Source organism: Cibotium barometz, chromosome 36 (genome assembly GCF_041138505.1).
Source record: "Cibotium barometz isolate CiBa-2024 chromosome 36, ASM4113850v1, whole genome shotgun sequence".
Lineage (NCBI taxonomy): Eukaryota > Viridiplantae > Streptophyta > Polypodiopsida > Cyatheales > Cibotiaceae > Cibotium > Cibotium barometz.
The window spans coordinates 39,673,821-39,689,735 of record NC_141081.1 but is presented as its reverse complement, the minus strand read 5'-3'; the positions used below and the strand labels follow the sequence as shown (position 1 = coordinate 39,689,735).

At 45.5% G+C, this 15,915-nt stretch overlaps 1 protein-coding gene across 1 annotated transcript; it reads right to left on the bottom strand.

Moving 5' to 3' along the window:
• Positions 1–7,061: 7,061 nt before the first annotated feature.
• LOC147617884 (pterocarpan synthase 1-like) lies at positions 7,062–7,637 on the bottom strand. The gene has a single exon (XM_086775522.1). The coding sequence runs from the start codon at positions 7,635–7,637 to the stop codon at positions 7,062–7,064; it is 576 nt and encodes a 191-aa protein (XP_086631648.1).
• Positions 7,638–15,915: the final 8,278 nt, after the last annotated feature.

Genomic DNA, 15,915 nt, shown 5'->3' with positions numbered 1-15,915 from the left:
GCAGTCAGATCAGTTTGATCAGTAATGATCTTGACTACGTTAGAGTAAAGAGTTATCCTGGTGGAATCGCCCGTGCTTTCCGGGTAAAGGAAGTTTTTCCGGTTTCGGTTTTGGACAAATCGACGGATTAGTCTCTTGTCCGGATATCCGTGGGCGAGGCCCCGAGTGTTGGACCCCTGTCCTGCGCGAGAAGTGCTACTTCCGCTGCTAGTACCCCGAATCCGTTGCTCGGTGGGAATAGGGATCTTACACCCTCAAATTCCTGGATTATATCATACATCTCCACAGATGACACCTCTATCATCTCATTTCCACCCTGTAAGCATGCTCTTCCCATATCAAAAAGCACATCCATAGTATCTACAAATGACACCTCATCAAGCACCCCTGAAATAAACTCATTCTTCTCCAAAAGACCACACTGCTCAAAACTTTTTTGTTCATTTTGTACATGTCTACGCATGCCACGCTTCAAATCCTTGCTTTTTACAAAAACCAGTGACCCATAGCTGGAGAATCCCTGAAAATTTGCTGAAAAGTTATTTACATTGATTGAGTCCTGTGAGAACTCATTTCCCCTTGTACCATTGGAATCCCACTTTACAATGGCACCTGGCCAAAATCCCTCATCTCCCTGTAATTCATGAATTCTCTATTTATCTTTGGGAGTGACTGTGCTCGAAGAGACTCACGATTCCTTTCATGGTTAATGCAAACTGTCAAAAACTGAACAGCTTTTTTGCCATCTTTACTCCTTATTCTCGCATATGCCGAGCCATCATCCAAAACCTTTGTTTCCATCCTTACAGCTGTAATGTAGGGTTGCCCAAGGATGAGGGGATACGATGACATCTCCTGAACAAAGAAGTTCTGATCATCTTTCATATCTCCTATAGTTACCCTTACATTTGGACATGCTGCATAGAGCTCTCCAGATGAGTTATTAGCTGCTTTAATCATCCACCCATGATCTACATCCATTGGCCACTTACATTTGTTGTAGAGATTTTTAGCCATAAGATTTATTTCAGACCCATGATTAATTAGAGCAACGTATGGCTCTTCCAAATCTCCTATTTTGACAAGGGTTTCAGTGGTTGCTCTTGCCCAATGGCTCCTAGAGTAATGACTCTTTGTAAGAACTTCTTTTTCATCATCCTCTTCCACAAAGCGCACTTGTCGTGCCCCATCAGCAGAGTGATTACATTCCACCACATTTTCCCTCTCTTCCTTTTGCTGTACCTGTACTCCATGAGTCTTGGAAGTGCTTGCCTCCCCTTGTGATGGAATAGATTCAATTATGGATTGCCTTTTCCTTATAATATCAATTATCTCATCATGGAATTCTTTCTTTGCAATTCCCAAGACTTCCCCTAGTGTAAATTCCACCCTGCTGTTTAGAATCCTCTCTTCAAGCACCTTTTTGAGATCTGTTGCGGCTTCAATATCAGATTGAAGCTTGTAGAGTGGACTTTTCCCTTTACCCTTCTCCTTCTCATGCTTCATTTTTGTTGGCACTTCTTCCATTGATACTTCCTGTGGAGGTCTGCTATACGGTGGAGGCATATGTGATGGCCCAGGATCCTTCTTTTCACTTCCACGTGTAACTCTTGTTGATGGCCCTCCTTCCTCATTTTCCCTTTTACGCTTCTCCTCTACCTGTGCCTCATTATTTTGGCATTTAGCAATGTAGACATGAACAGATAAAGAATCCACAGGCTCCTCCCAGCCAGTCTCAAGACGTATACAGTCACCTGCCTCATGCAAAGCTTGCTTAGACACCTTCTTTGACGCAATTAATTCCATTGTTGATGGCCAAAAATCTTCATTCTCATAATCTTCATCATTCTCAGATCCCTGCTTTGATTGACCAGCCTTTAATCCATAGGTTGCTGCCTCAACCATAGAGATGGCATGAGTAGCAGCCATATCCTCAACCAGCTTTTTCATCCCTCCTTTCCCAAAGTTTGTACTCAATGGAAGACCAGTCTCTGTAAGGTGGATTTTCCCATCTTTGAAAAACACAAGTTGATTTTTAAGGGCTTCTTTATAGCTAGCACAATCTTTCTTTGCATGTTCTGGATCATCACACCATATGCATCTGTATGTAAACCCTTCTTTACTTTGAGGCCTTTGCATAGAAGCCTGCCCTAATGGTAGCCCCTTTTCTTCAATCCTGGACATCTTCAATTTTAGGTCACGCATACCCTTAATAAGCTCATCCATCGGCCCTTCTACCTTTAGGATTGTAGCAGCTGGTTTTGGTAGATTCTGAGGGGTAACAGCAGTTATAGGGGTTGCGGAGCTCATCACCATTTTATCCCTCCTTCGTTGCCGCTTTGCTAGCATAGTGACCGCATCCTCAACATCATTCCAATCACTCTTTAGTCCCTGCTCTGTATCCTTGTCCTCAAGGAGAATTTCCAGTTTTTCTTGGAGATCTTTCCCAGCTGCTTGTAAGAAGAGCTCTGTTTTTTCTCTGTCCAAAGTTGTGCGCTCTATCCTTGACACCTGGGCATAGCGCTTCTCAAACTCTCTTAGCAGCTCTGTGGCAGAAATTCCCATTTTAGGTTTTGTGACCCATTCCAAGAAAGTTCGTTTGGTCACTCGCTCAGAATCCTCCATGAAATATTTGTCCTTTAAAGCAAGCTTGAACTCCTCCCAATTTCTGCCACCATGTGCTGTCTGCAATCCTCTTATGTGTTCTGTTATTTCAGGAACACATACCAGCTCAAAACTTCGAACCATATCCTCCTCAGTCACCCTGTTTAGCTCCATTTCCTTTATGTAATTGCGCAGGTACTTTGTGATATCCTTTCCATCAAATTGATCCACCTTTTTCACAATTGATTGTAGTGCTTTGGTCGTGGAAATTTGTCCCCTCTCAGCAGCTTGCTGCTGTTGCATGTACATAGTAAACATCTGAAACATCTGCATAACTCCGGGATCAAAATGAACCCCCTGACCCTCAGAATTCTCAGCCATATCTTCCCTGTGTATTTCACCACACTCTCACCCCAGCAGTTTCACCTCGGGTTCACCAAAGGCTGTCGTGACGTGGGCGGTGTCGCTGGGAAAGTACAAGACTTCTAGCTGTGAGAGTAGGTACCAAATTTAACAAGGAAACTCACACACAAAATTCTCCAAGGAGCATAGGACATATCCATTTTTAATGACATATACATGTGTCAATTCACCTCAATACATCCTTGAATTCATCCTGATGATTGCACAAAATTGTGTACCAAGTGCTTGTCCCTTTCCAAGCATAGATTCACTGGCTCCTTTTTCCAAATCCTTCAAGCCAATCACATGTAAGCATAACATGACCTTCAAATAATTCCAACATACATGTAACCATTTTCATTCCATACATCCAGTGTCTCCAATCCCATCATCTCATGATGTTCTTTATCACCTGAAAACCTGCCTATAAATTCGAACAACTCACAAACACAAGGCGATATATGGCATAACTATAACATGCTCACATGATTTTAAGAAATTCCAAGGCTTGCATTCCAGATCCACTAGGGTAGAAACAAAATCAAATTTACCAGAATCCTTGCTGTATTTTCTGATACTTTGATTCCACGTTTTTTGATGCATTAATATCACAACTCTTCATATCAAGTTCCTCTTGATTTACAAAACCTTTAAAGGTTTTTAGACTCCACGAATTTTCAAATCGTGGGTAGGTAGGATAGTGAAACAAAAATGAATTAAATTAACACTTATCTGAAAGTGGAAAGGCGGATTCCACAGGATTTTTGTAAAATTCCAAACGGCGCTTCGCTGCAGGCCATGTGAAAGGCAAAAAACATATATTTATTGAAAAACCTATCACTAGATAGCACACAATTTACTCATCAATTCTAACTCCTACAAGCGTTGAACAGTAGCCGCCACTTTGGATTTTTAGCCTCTGGTCGAAGGCGCACTGGTTCTCTCTTTTTTTCTGCAAACTTCCTTCTGATATGCGCACCCTTCCACTTCTCTGATTTTTCTACACTTTCCTGCAAGGAGTTCGGCGCTTCCCCCACCTTTTGCAGCTATCTTCACGCATTTTCCCTCTTCCAAAATACTCATGCGCCACCTTTCCATTTCTAATGCTTTCGATTATTTATCCTTTTAATGCCACGCAAGCTGCCCTCTTAATATCCCTTATTATAATCTACATTCAATAAGGTGTGTGATGCTCCTAACATTGGCATCAAGGCAAGCTTTCCAATACAAAGTTGATCATCCAATTGTGTCTCCCGCATTCGATAAAGACTTCGGCACTCTAATGCCCCATTGGATCTCCATTGCTCTTGATGCCTCCATGGTTTATAATGTCATCATATCGACCATGTGATTTGTAGAATCCCCCAATTGTTCACTCAAATATATCTCCATGTCTTCATAAATGCATTCCCTTGTGCATTGGCATGCCCTCATGTTTGCACTCCCATAAGAGGTATTCACTAACTCGACCCATCAATACCATAAAGAAGCTACTACACATTATGCACATGGGAAGCCATTAACATATCCCTTTGGCGAGCCACTCATACCATCATATATAACTGAATGTTTCCAACTTACCCATGAGCTCTGAGTAACAGCAGAACCATCACCCACCACACTCATATACAAAAACTCCTAGATCTGGCTCAGCCTCAGCTTGTCTTATTGAACCTCATTTACAATATGAACATATGTACATGGCATCATATAATGACTCGTCATGGCACTTAACCCATGCATCTGGATTTGCATTTGATGGCCTCACATGCATGGTTTCACACCATAGACGTGCCATGGCACGACAACGTGTTTGTGCATGACTCATTATTTGCTAAGCTATGAGTACAATATATGTACACCTCCATACAAAGTACCTATGTGCTAGGGTTAGGGTTTCCAGATAATAGGGTAAATAACAAAGGCATGAAGCTAATGATTTCAATTTAGTTATTTACAACCTTGCTTTGTAAGTCACACACCCTCTTCTGAGGAGTGTCCTCTTCGATAAAAAAACAATATGCTCATTTCACACGCACACCCTTTCTAACACATATTTACTTACAAGAAATGGCATAAGAAGTGTCATTTATCCATATGAAATGACACAAGAAACTCTAATGTGTTATATTTAAAATGGCTAAGAAAATGCTATTTATTTATAAGTAATGGCACAAACACTGCCATTTATACATGAGAAATAGCACACATAGTGCCATTTATCTAATGGAAAATGCACACATATTGCCATTTATCCATGAGAAACAGCACACACAATGCCATTTATTCATTATAAATGGTGTAGATCCACAAGAAATGGAAAAAGAGAGCTCACTTTGAAAAACTTATGTCATCTTTATGTATGATAGCATATCAAAGGCACTTTCATTAATGACAAGAAATTGCAAGTTTCAAAGAACACATACTATATTGCATAAAAGATACGAAGCAACAAAATAGTACTTTTTAACTTTCAAATTGACAAAAAATAATAATTTCTTTTACAAAAAGATCTCTTGAGATAGAAAGAAACATAAGCTACTTGAATATACCAATGCATTTTTTTGAGATGTCGATAACAACTAACAACAACATGAGCTAAGAAACCCATCATAAAGGTGTCACATGACAGGGATTTCATGCAACATTTAATTTAATAGCTTGCTCTAAAGCCGCTATCTCCTCTGATGCTTTGAATAAAGGGGCAGTTGTGATTATAACGTTAATAACTTCTATAGCTATAAATCCTGGCTCGATTGGTACAATATGTATAATGAAGTGAGGATCTAAGCTTTTGATGGTTCCTAAACCAATAATTTCTCCTAAGCCCTTGTGCAAAATCTTCACTCTTTGGCCCTTTTGAAGACATCCACCCTTAAAAAAATCATACTTATGAACATCTTAAAAATATATATGAATCTATAATCTAAACCATTTTATATTATTAAAGTCAAATATTAAAGATGCATAACTGACCTCATTGGCTCCAATTGATGTTGGTGTTGTTTTAAGATGTGGATTAACATGGGCATAGGCCTACATTATTGCGTGATATAATTAACACCTTTTGTACCCATGGGTGGTTATGCCTTTAATTAATATATATAAGTTACCTGTGGCGGTGTAGAAAAAGAGCTTGACAACGTTCTCTTCAAAGCTTCTAGCTCTTCTCTCAAAGAATCCATAGCTTCATCCTTCTATTTCAACTTTTTGACAAGAGTATCAGCTTGAGAAGAAGAATCTTCATGGTTAATGACAAGCTTTGAAGTACCACCACATTATGCTACTTTGTTTTCAGTGTTGATCTACTTGATATTTCTAGCAATGTATCCACATCAGAGTCCTAATAATTAAAAAAGTCAATAAAACACTATTATAGTACTTCTACCATCTAAAAATTTTGAAGTGTAAATAAGAATTTCAAAGGATTACATGCACACAATTACATTTAGAGAGTAAATTCCACTACTTGAAACTTTTGAGGTGTAGTAGCTCGACAATGATCCTCTTTCTTTTGACCCATAACCCTTGGAGGTGTGACCCTCCACAAAGATCTCTTTTTGAGTTGGAGACCCTATAAGTTGTATAGCCTACATAACTTTGAAATTATACTTCATAAAGAAATAAATGATAAGAATTAAATAACAATTGATAAGAATTAAATAAATCATAGATATAAAGAAAATACCAATTCTTGCTTCACTCCAACATATCCTTCTCGTCCAACATTTGTGAAATTGACTTGAGATTTTCTACTCTTCTTATTGGCGATCACTAGCTTTGTATAGAAAATCACAACAATAACATTATGAACTTAGCTAACTATGAATATTATTATGTTAATGTGTCACTTATTGAGCTACCAAATTATCAACACTTATTAGTTATTGAGAAGCTGTGGAGATACCCTTCAGAAATGCTAATGGATGTAATTTAACAGTAAAAACTCAATATATATATAGCACCATCATGATATGACATACAGTCGAAGGCGAAACCTGACATTTATCTCATATTTTCTGCCATCATACAACTAAGGGTCCAACGACCACAGTTTAGTTTAAGAGGGAATTGATAGTGTTGTGGGTCATGGGGGGATCCGGAAGTCGGAGGTAAACAGTGAAATGGAAGGTGTGGCGGGTTTGGTTAGAGCTGTGGAGAGTAGCGACGGCATAACCTTGGACTCCTCGGAAGTCGTTGGAGCCTCCTGTGATTCCATACTCAAAGCTTTCGGGTTGCAGGATGTTGAGTTCACCCATGCTACTGAAGGTACCACTGTGGACACCGTCATCGTAGTTCACGCTGCACATGTGCACGCTGGCCATGTAATTGGGGTTGTAGTGCAAGGAGAGGGTGGTGGCGATGCACCTCTCAGCACCCAGGCTGGTGGAGTTGAGGTCCGGGCCGACGGTCAAGGGCAAGTCCATGACTAAGAGTGTGCCAAAGTTGACGGTGGCGCTGGCATTAGCGCCAGCTGGTATTTCCACCACCAAGTTCTCACCCACGTCGTTGTGCATGTAGTACTCTAGAATGATCGACTTCTCTTCTGCGCCGAGTGCGCATGCAGCAGCAGCGAGCACTAGCCAAAGCGTGAAGAGGGCTCTATAAGCAAAGCCAGAGACAGTGCACATGTTGGTGAAATGGTAAGGAACTGAGCTTAGAATCGAAGCAGCTGGAGGCCGGGCGAGAGAGAGAGCCTAGAGGGGGAGAGAGAGGGAGAGAAAGAGAGAAGCTTGTAATTACAGCTCGCGGGGAAGCTAACTGCCTTAATAGTGCCATGAAATTAAGTGCAATGCCACACACAAGAAAAAGCAAGGAAACTGAGGAATTGCGTGGCCTTCAATTGCTAGCTTTCTTGTTCTTCAACTGCTAGCTTCCTTACAGAAACCATAATTCATGTCCTAATAGCAAGGACGCCTAAGAGCAAGTTCACATGGACTGACTGGTCGGCAGCTCGTATAGTTTCTAGGCTTCGTTAGCCGGCCATCGGATGCCCATTGCCCCACCGCTGAGATGTTTAATAGCCCATCCTACGCCTAGTTAGATATAACACCATCTCTTTCTCCTTGTGAACCGGTCAAAATAAAAAGAAATTAATTAATTACACATGCACCGCTCAGAAGTGCTACAAATCTTATACCCAGCAGGCCTCAAATTTGAAGGGGGACCCCATTCTTTTAATTTGAAGCGGAAAATTTTAAACCCCTTTTTCTTACTTTTATATTGGAAGGGACATCTATACAGGATTAAGGACAACCCCACCTCCCTCCACGTGGGCAAAGGAGGTGGGGCTAATTCAAAATAACCACTCCTCCTCCAAGCGTGAGGAGGAGCCAAATCTCACATCTTCCAATGCAATTTTGAATTTGAATCTAAGAAGATCTCATCTCACATCTTTCAATGAAATCTTTGTATACATACTTACATACCTATAGATACACACACTTATATATAATATATATGTATGTGTATCTATAGGTATGTAAGCATGTATATATAAATAGATTTATATGTATGTCGACGCACACACATATATGTTCATACACACACACGCAACACACAGACACCAGTACATGATACGTACACACACGCATTTTTATATGTGTGGTTGTGTAATGTCTTCACGTGTGCATGTGTTATGCAAGTGTCTTGATTGTGTGTATGTGTTAATGTGTATTTGTTGTGTGTGTGTGTGTGTGTGTACATGGTGTGTATGTTTTTATATATGTGTATCCATAGCGAGTGTCTGCATGTACATGTGTGTGAGCATGTGAATATACTTGTGTGTACATCTATGTGTGTGCACATGCAGGTGCATATGTGTGTGTGTGTGAGTGTGTGCATATCCATGTGTGTGCACATGTACTTGTGTATGTGAGTGTATTTATGTGCTTGTGTGCATGTATACACATGTGTACGTGCAAGCTTGAGTATGTGTGCAAGTGTGTATATCTCTATATGTTGCATGTGTGTCCATGTGTGCGAGTGTGTGTATGTGTGTTTGTATGCGTGTGTGCACGTATCATGTGCTTGTGTCTGTGTGTTATATGTGTGTGTATGCATGAACATATATGTGTGTGCGTCGATATACATATATGTGTGTGCGTCGATTCAGCATCCGGTCGCCAGCATCTCGTTGGCTTCCACATCCAGCTTCATCTAGCGGCCGTCTCTACCTCTGCACTTTCGCAGCTCCTTGCCAGCTGCTCTGCTTCTCTTCTTATGTGTGCCCTCCACGCTCAGCAGCCCAAACGGCTGTCCTCACCAAGGCGGCTCTCCTTGCCTCTTCGACTGTGTCTCTTCTGGTCTCTGCAGCACCTCCGCCAGCCACTTCCTCACTTCCACCTGCAGCTTATCTGCAGTGCTACCGGCCCACCACCAAGCAGCAACACCTGTCCCTCTCTGCTTCACTCGGCACCCGCTCACGCTGTCCACTGTCGGCTTCACCTACGTGGCCCACACCAGCCCTCGTAGCCTGTCAACCCCTTTGCTTCCAACCAGCTTCACCTGCAACTGTACATCCAGCTCTTCCTCTGTTGTGCCAACACCTCAAAGGCACTCACCCATGCTCTGTCTTCTAGGTGACCTCCTCATGTACACAAGGCCGCTTTCCACTGTTCCTCGCCTCTGGTGTCTGCCCAATTCCAGCAGCATCACCTGCGTTACCAGCTGCTCTCACTTCTCTCCTTGCGCTTCAGCCATGCCAGCCCACACGTCGGCACTCTTCTCTTCACACGGGAGGCCCCACCACCAGTTGTAGCCCGTCAGCCCGACTACCAGCTGCGCTCACCAAGGCACCTGCACATACGACTGCGCTCCACAAGGGACGTCCCCAGCTCCACAAGCGGCTACCTGCAAGCGACGGCTCCCTGGTGTCACCAGCCACATGACTCTCTCTGTGTGTGCCCACTGCTACGCCCGAGAGCCCCCACGCCACTGTAACGCCAACCTGTCACCTCTTGTCGCCAGCCTGAACCTGCAACTCTGGCGGTCCTTACACTTCACAAGGCGTGTCCAGCCTCTGCTTCTCGCACCCAGGGCGTGCACCCTTCGCCACAGCGCCTTGCGCCTGCACGCTCAACGAGACCCCCCACAAACAAGGTGGCTACTCTCCTTTTCGTTTGCCAGCTGCGCATCACCCTTGCTCGCCAGCTTTCCTCTTCACATGCCGGCCAACTTCCAGAGACCCTCGCTGGCGGCTCCAAAAAACTCCACGTGGTCTGCTCACTTGTGGCCACATTGTAGTATATTTTATTATTCTTATTTTCCTAAAGCCTCAACGATGGCTACATCACTCTTCATTTCACACTATGCTCAAGGCTACACCAGCCCTTTCAGTCTTTGATTGCTCATGCCTCCATACCTCTTCAAGATGCAGCTTATGAGTGCCCAATTATACTCTTGGACACGCACACATTTCAAGGCGACCGAGGAGCTGAAATCAACCCCAGCGAACCACATTCCGGACAGGCCTGCACAAGCCCAAAGCCAAACCGTCCAACCTGTACACCTTCCAGTGCATTCCATAGCAAAGCCTTCACTCACACCATGCACACGTATGTACACAAGCCCAAAATACCTTTCAGAAAAACGCCTGACATACTTTGCCAACCCCCCCATCTGCTAGAGCATTCATGCTCAGCAGCAAAAAGATAAAGTCCAATAGCTATCCACCAGGATCAAAAGGAAACATCTCCAACTCACCATCCCATTTCCCAATATCTGTGAAACACCATGGCTGCATCACTGCATACCAAACATTGACCATATGCATCACAAAATCATTCACGTCCACTTCACCCACAACAAACCTCCTCGTCTTCAAAATCTGTGGCATTGCAACATTTAGCATCCCATTCATCAACACTAGTGAAGGCCAGGTTCCAGCATCTTGACCTTTATGCATACAAAAATCCACATCCTTTCCAACGGGAGTGTCCACCAGCACTTCCAGCTCTTGTAATTCAGGCATCTCTTCACAACCATATGACTCAGCTGGTTCATAACCCTTGTCATCCATGCACTTTGCCTTTAGCATTTCAGTAACACGCAAAGAAGCCTTTGCTACACTCTCGACCATACCTGCATCCATCTCCATCTCTGGCTCCTGTTCATCAAGGCTAGCAACTTCCCACATATGATCCTCAAACACAATACTCTCATCACAACGCTCTTCATCAGCCAAATCAACATGCACACCTTCTTGAGTGTTGCCAACCCCCCTGGTATCATCGTCCAAAGACTCCTCAGCACATAATGCATCCAATGGAACAACATCCATACCATTCATTGCAGGTACCATACCATCATCAAGCTGTCTAAGAAAATCCATAATGATAGGATCTTCCTCCACACTCTCCACATCCGCATCACAAACCATCTTCACTTCACCACAAGTCTCTACCCCATCCTCCTCCCTTGTAGAATCTGGCAAAGAATCATCCTCAAAGCATCCAGTATCCAGCTCCTCTTCCTTCTTATCATCAGCTAATCCCAAGGCATCATCCTCTTTACTTCCATGTGCATGCATATCATCCAGATCCGAATGCAAACGATCTCCAATAGAACCTTCCAAATCACTATCCTGTATAGCCATGACCTCCAAATCCAAAGAAGAATCCACTGGCAACTCCTCATCTGCACTTTGCTCCTGCACCTGCTTCTCATCCACCTTCACCTGCTTCTCATCCACCTTCACCTGCTTTAAAGACTTTGGAAAGAAATCAGAAGGCATATAGAACATTCCCCTTTGCACCTGTATAGGCCTTTGAGGCTCCTGTGTCTAATCAAACTTTGCATAGAACTCTTACACACCTCAACCAAATTCACATGCATATCCCTTGCAGACACAACACCTTCAAACGGATAAATACCCATCTCCATCTACTTCAAAATCTTGCCTTCCTTTTCCCTAGCAACCCTAACTGCATCATCAAATGACCTAGGATTCTTTAACTCAACCCTAACCCTCAAATGGGGTAACAAACCATCAATAAACAAGCTCTTCTTTAGAAACATAGGAGGAACTTCCTGCTTCAATGTCATACACCATTTACTCCACAAACATGTAAATACCTTCTCAAAATCATCCAGTGATTGCCCATGGACCTGCTTCAAGATGCTCAACTCCTGCCAAAGTACACTAGAATCCTCCACTTGCTGAAAATGCTCGAAAAGGCCTTCTTTCAACCTGTCTAAGGTCAAAACACCATGTAGCTCACATGCCGCATCCTGTACTTCAAAATCCTTAAGCCAGCTTCGGGCATCTTCCTTCAAGAAAATCTTTATCAACTTCAGAACCTGCTCTTCATCTGTAACATGATTGCTAATGCATGCCAACTCCCTCTACTCCAAGAAGTCACACACATCCTCTCCCTTCTTGCCATGAGACTCAGGATAAGACCACATCCTGAAAACCTGTAACAATCCCTGAGCTCTCCTCAGTGGGACATACGCCCTTCTACGCAAAGAACAACACCAGAGTATCCTCCGTGGGAGCACCAGAAGAATGTGAGGTGAAAAAAAGAAAGAAAACCCTTCCTCTATAGCCCTTCACCTCCCAAACTTGGATACAACAACACGAACGGGGGCACCACCAGCCACCACCGGCTAGAACGGGGGCACCACCAGCCACCACCGGCTAGAACGCTTCTCAAACTTCACCACCCAACCCACCAACCCATGCCAGACAGACAGCACAAAACAGGGGCACCATAGACCAAGATAAACACCCATCAATATATTCCCAGTAAACACTGTATACAAGCTTCTCCCGACACAGAAGCTTTACTCACACACCATAAACAAAACACTCAGACCTGTCACTGCCGAGGATACACCACATCCCCAATCACCACGAACCTCTCGCCTGCGTTGATGGCACGGAAGCGGTAAAGCTGTTTACGCCCTTATAGAATGCCACACTTCCACACACGCATGCAATCACACCAGAACACCAGACCAAAGAGCATGAACAAGACTTATATTTCAGAAAAGACCTTCATCTTTACAGAATTGGATATCCAAGATATCCCAGACACCAGCTTCATCAAGCAGCCGCTCGCAATCAGCCCAGCTCCTGGTCGCTCCAAATCCCTTCGCTCCTTGCTTCTCTGCAGCAGCCAACCTTTTTGTTCTCTGCTCTGCACCTTAGCTGAAGGCCACTCTCTCCTACACCACCCAGCACACTGCCAGTCCTCAAAGCATAAAACCCCAAGCAACCTCTTGTCTTCACCAGCCACCAGCTGTATCCAATACGAAGCAAGGCACTCACTGTTGCTCACAAGAGCCAGCCCTAAGATAGCCTCCCTCTTTGTATTTCACCACGCCTCTGCTCTCCCCTCAGCAGACGGCCATCATCTCCGCTGAGCGCCCCAGCTGCTCTTCACACGGGAGGCCCCCTGTCTCTAACCTCTAGGCAGCCACACCAAGGCGGCTCTTCCCACTGGCTCCCACACGCGGCCCTCTCAACGCCTTCGCCAGCCCTCGCTTCCAAGCTTATTCTCCTTTCGCCAGCAGTTCCTTGGTGGCTCCCACACGTTAGCCCACTGTCCCCCACAAGTCGACGCCTGCCTGTCACCTACGGCAACCACGAGCCTGTTGCCTTTGACGCTCTCTCGCCCTGCACTTATCTCTGCGCCACCTTCTCTGCTAATCAGCCCAAAGGCGGCCTGCGCCCAGCTGCACCACCTGTTTTCGCTGCCCTCGGCTTCCACGTCGCTTCCCTCCAGCGCCTGACTGCACACACCCAGCCACCACTACCAACATCACCCGGCAACCTTGCTTACGGTGCTCGCCAGCAGCAGCTACCCCTTTACTCTGTTCTTCATAAGAGAGACCCCAGCTCTCCACACACGTGAACACTTCTTAGCTCACGCTTCTCTTCTGCGCCTGTGGCTGCAGCTAGCCACACAAAAACACACCCCCCTTTTCTGTTTTGCGCTCCCCCACTAGCACACTGCCAGTCCTCAAAGCTTAAAACCCCAAGCAACCTCTTGTCTTCACCAGCCACCAGCTGTATCCAATACGAAGCAAGGCACTCACTGTTGCTCACAAGAGCCAGCCCTAAGATAGCCTCCCTCTTTGTATTTCACCATGCCTCTGCTCTCCCCTCAGCAGATGGCCATCATCTCCGCTGAGCGCCCCAACTGCTCTTCACACGGGAGGCCCCCTGTCTCTAACCTCTAGGCAGCCACACCAAGGCGGCTCTTCCCACTGGCTCCCACACGCGGCCCTCTCAACGCCTTCGCCAACCCTCGCTTCCAAGCTTATTCTCCTTTTGCCAACAGTTCCTTGGTGGCTCCCACACGTTAGCCCACTGTCTCCCACAAGTCGACGCCGCCTGCCTGTCACCTACGGCAACCACCAGCCTGTTGCCTTTGATGCTCTCTCGCCCTGCACTTATCTCTGCGCCACCTTCTCTGCTAATCAGCCCAAAGGCGGCCTGCACCTAGCTGCACCACCTGTTTTCGCAGCCCTCGGCTTCCACGTCGCTTCCCTCCAACCAGCGCCTGACTGCACACGCCCAGCCACTACCAACATCACCCGGCAACCTTGCTTACGGTGCTCGCCAGCAGCAGCTACCCCTTTACTCTGTTCTTCATAAGAGAGACCCCAGCTCTCCACACACGTGAACACTTCTTAGCTCACGCTTCTGTGCGCCTGTGGTGGCTGCAGCTAGCCACACAAAAACACACCCCCCTTTTCTGTTTTGCGCTCCCCCACTTTCAAAAGCTGGTACTCCACGCAAGGTGTCTTCGCCAGCTTCCAGAAGAACCTCGCTGGCGGCAGCTCCAACCTCCACGCCACCTTTCCAGAAGGCCACGTTCATTCTTATTTTATTTTATTTATTTTGAAAAATGGCCACCATATTATTCCTTTTCACACCAAAGCAAAGGTAACTTTGGCCCCTTATCTATTATTGCCCATGCACCTCATGCCTCTTCAAATAGAAACCTTCAGTGCCCACTCCATTTGGACGCGCACACAATTCAAGTGGCCGAGCAGCTGATATCATCCCCGGTGGACCTCTCACCGGATAGGCCTATGCTTCCAGAATTTCATCTTTTTTTTTTTGCACATACACTTCCATCAAAGCCCTATGCTTGATTGCCGGATCCACAATGCCCACACTGAGTCAATGGGTGCTCCCACACAACACGAACAACACTCATGTACACATGTACAAGTTGAGTTTGAGGTTCCCACAAAACTTCACACAGCGTGCTGTGCCAATCACACCAGAAAGAACCCGGCCACTCTCACTCTTCAGAAGGTGCCCACTAGCTAACCCTCAACTCTCTCTGCAGCCCATCACTTCTGCATGTGTCGCTAGCAGCAGCAGCAGCTATCCAAACACCACTCTCTCACTCTCTCGCTCTGTGCTGATCCTCTGCCAGCCACTTCAAACCCTTCCTCTGCAATGCTACCGGCCCACCACCAAGCAGCAACACTCTATACGGCCATGCGTGCCCTCCACACTGTCTTCAGCATTCGATCGCCAGCATCTCCTTGGCTTCCACATCCAGCTTCATCTAGCGGCCCTCTCTGCCTCTGCACTTTCGTAGCTCCTTGCCAGATGCTCTGCTTCTCTTCTTACGCGTGCCCTCCACGCTCACCAGCCCAAATGGCTGTCCTCACCAAGGGGGCTCTCCTTGCCTCTTCGACTGTGTCTCTTCTGGTCTCTGCATCACCTCCGCCAGCCACTTCCTCACTTCCACCTGTAGCTTATCTGTAGTGCTACCAGCCCACCACCAAGCAGCAACACCTGTCCCTCTCTGCTTCACTCGGCACCCGCTCACGCTGTCCACTGTCGGCTTCACCTACGCGGCCCACACCAGCCCTCGTAGCCTGTCAACCCCTTTGCTTCCAACCAGCTTCACCTGCAACTGTACATCCAGCTCTTCCTCT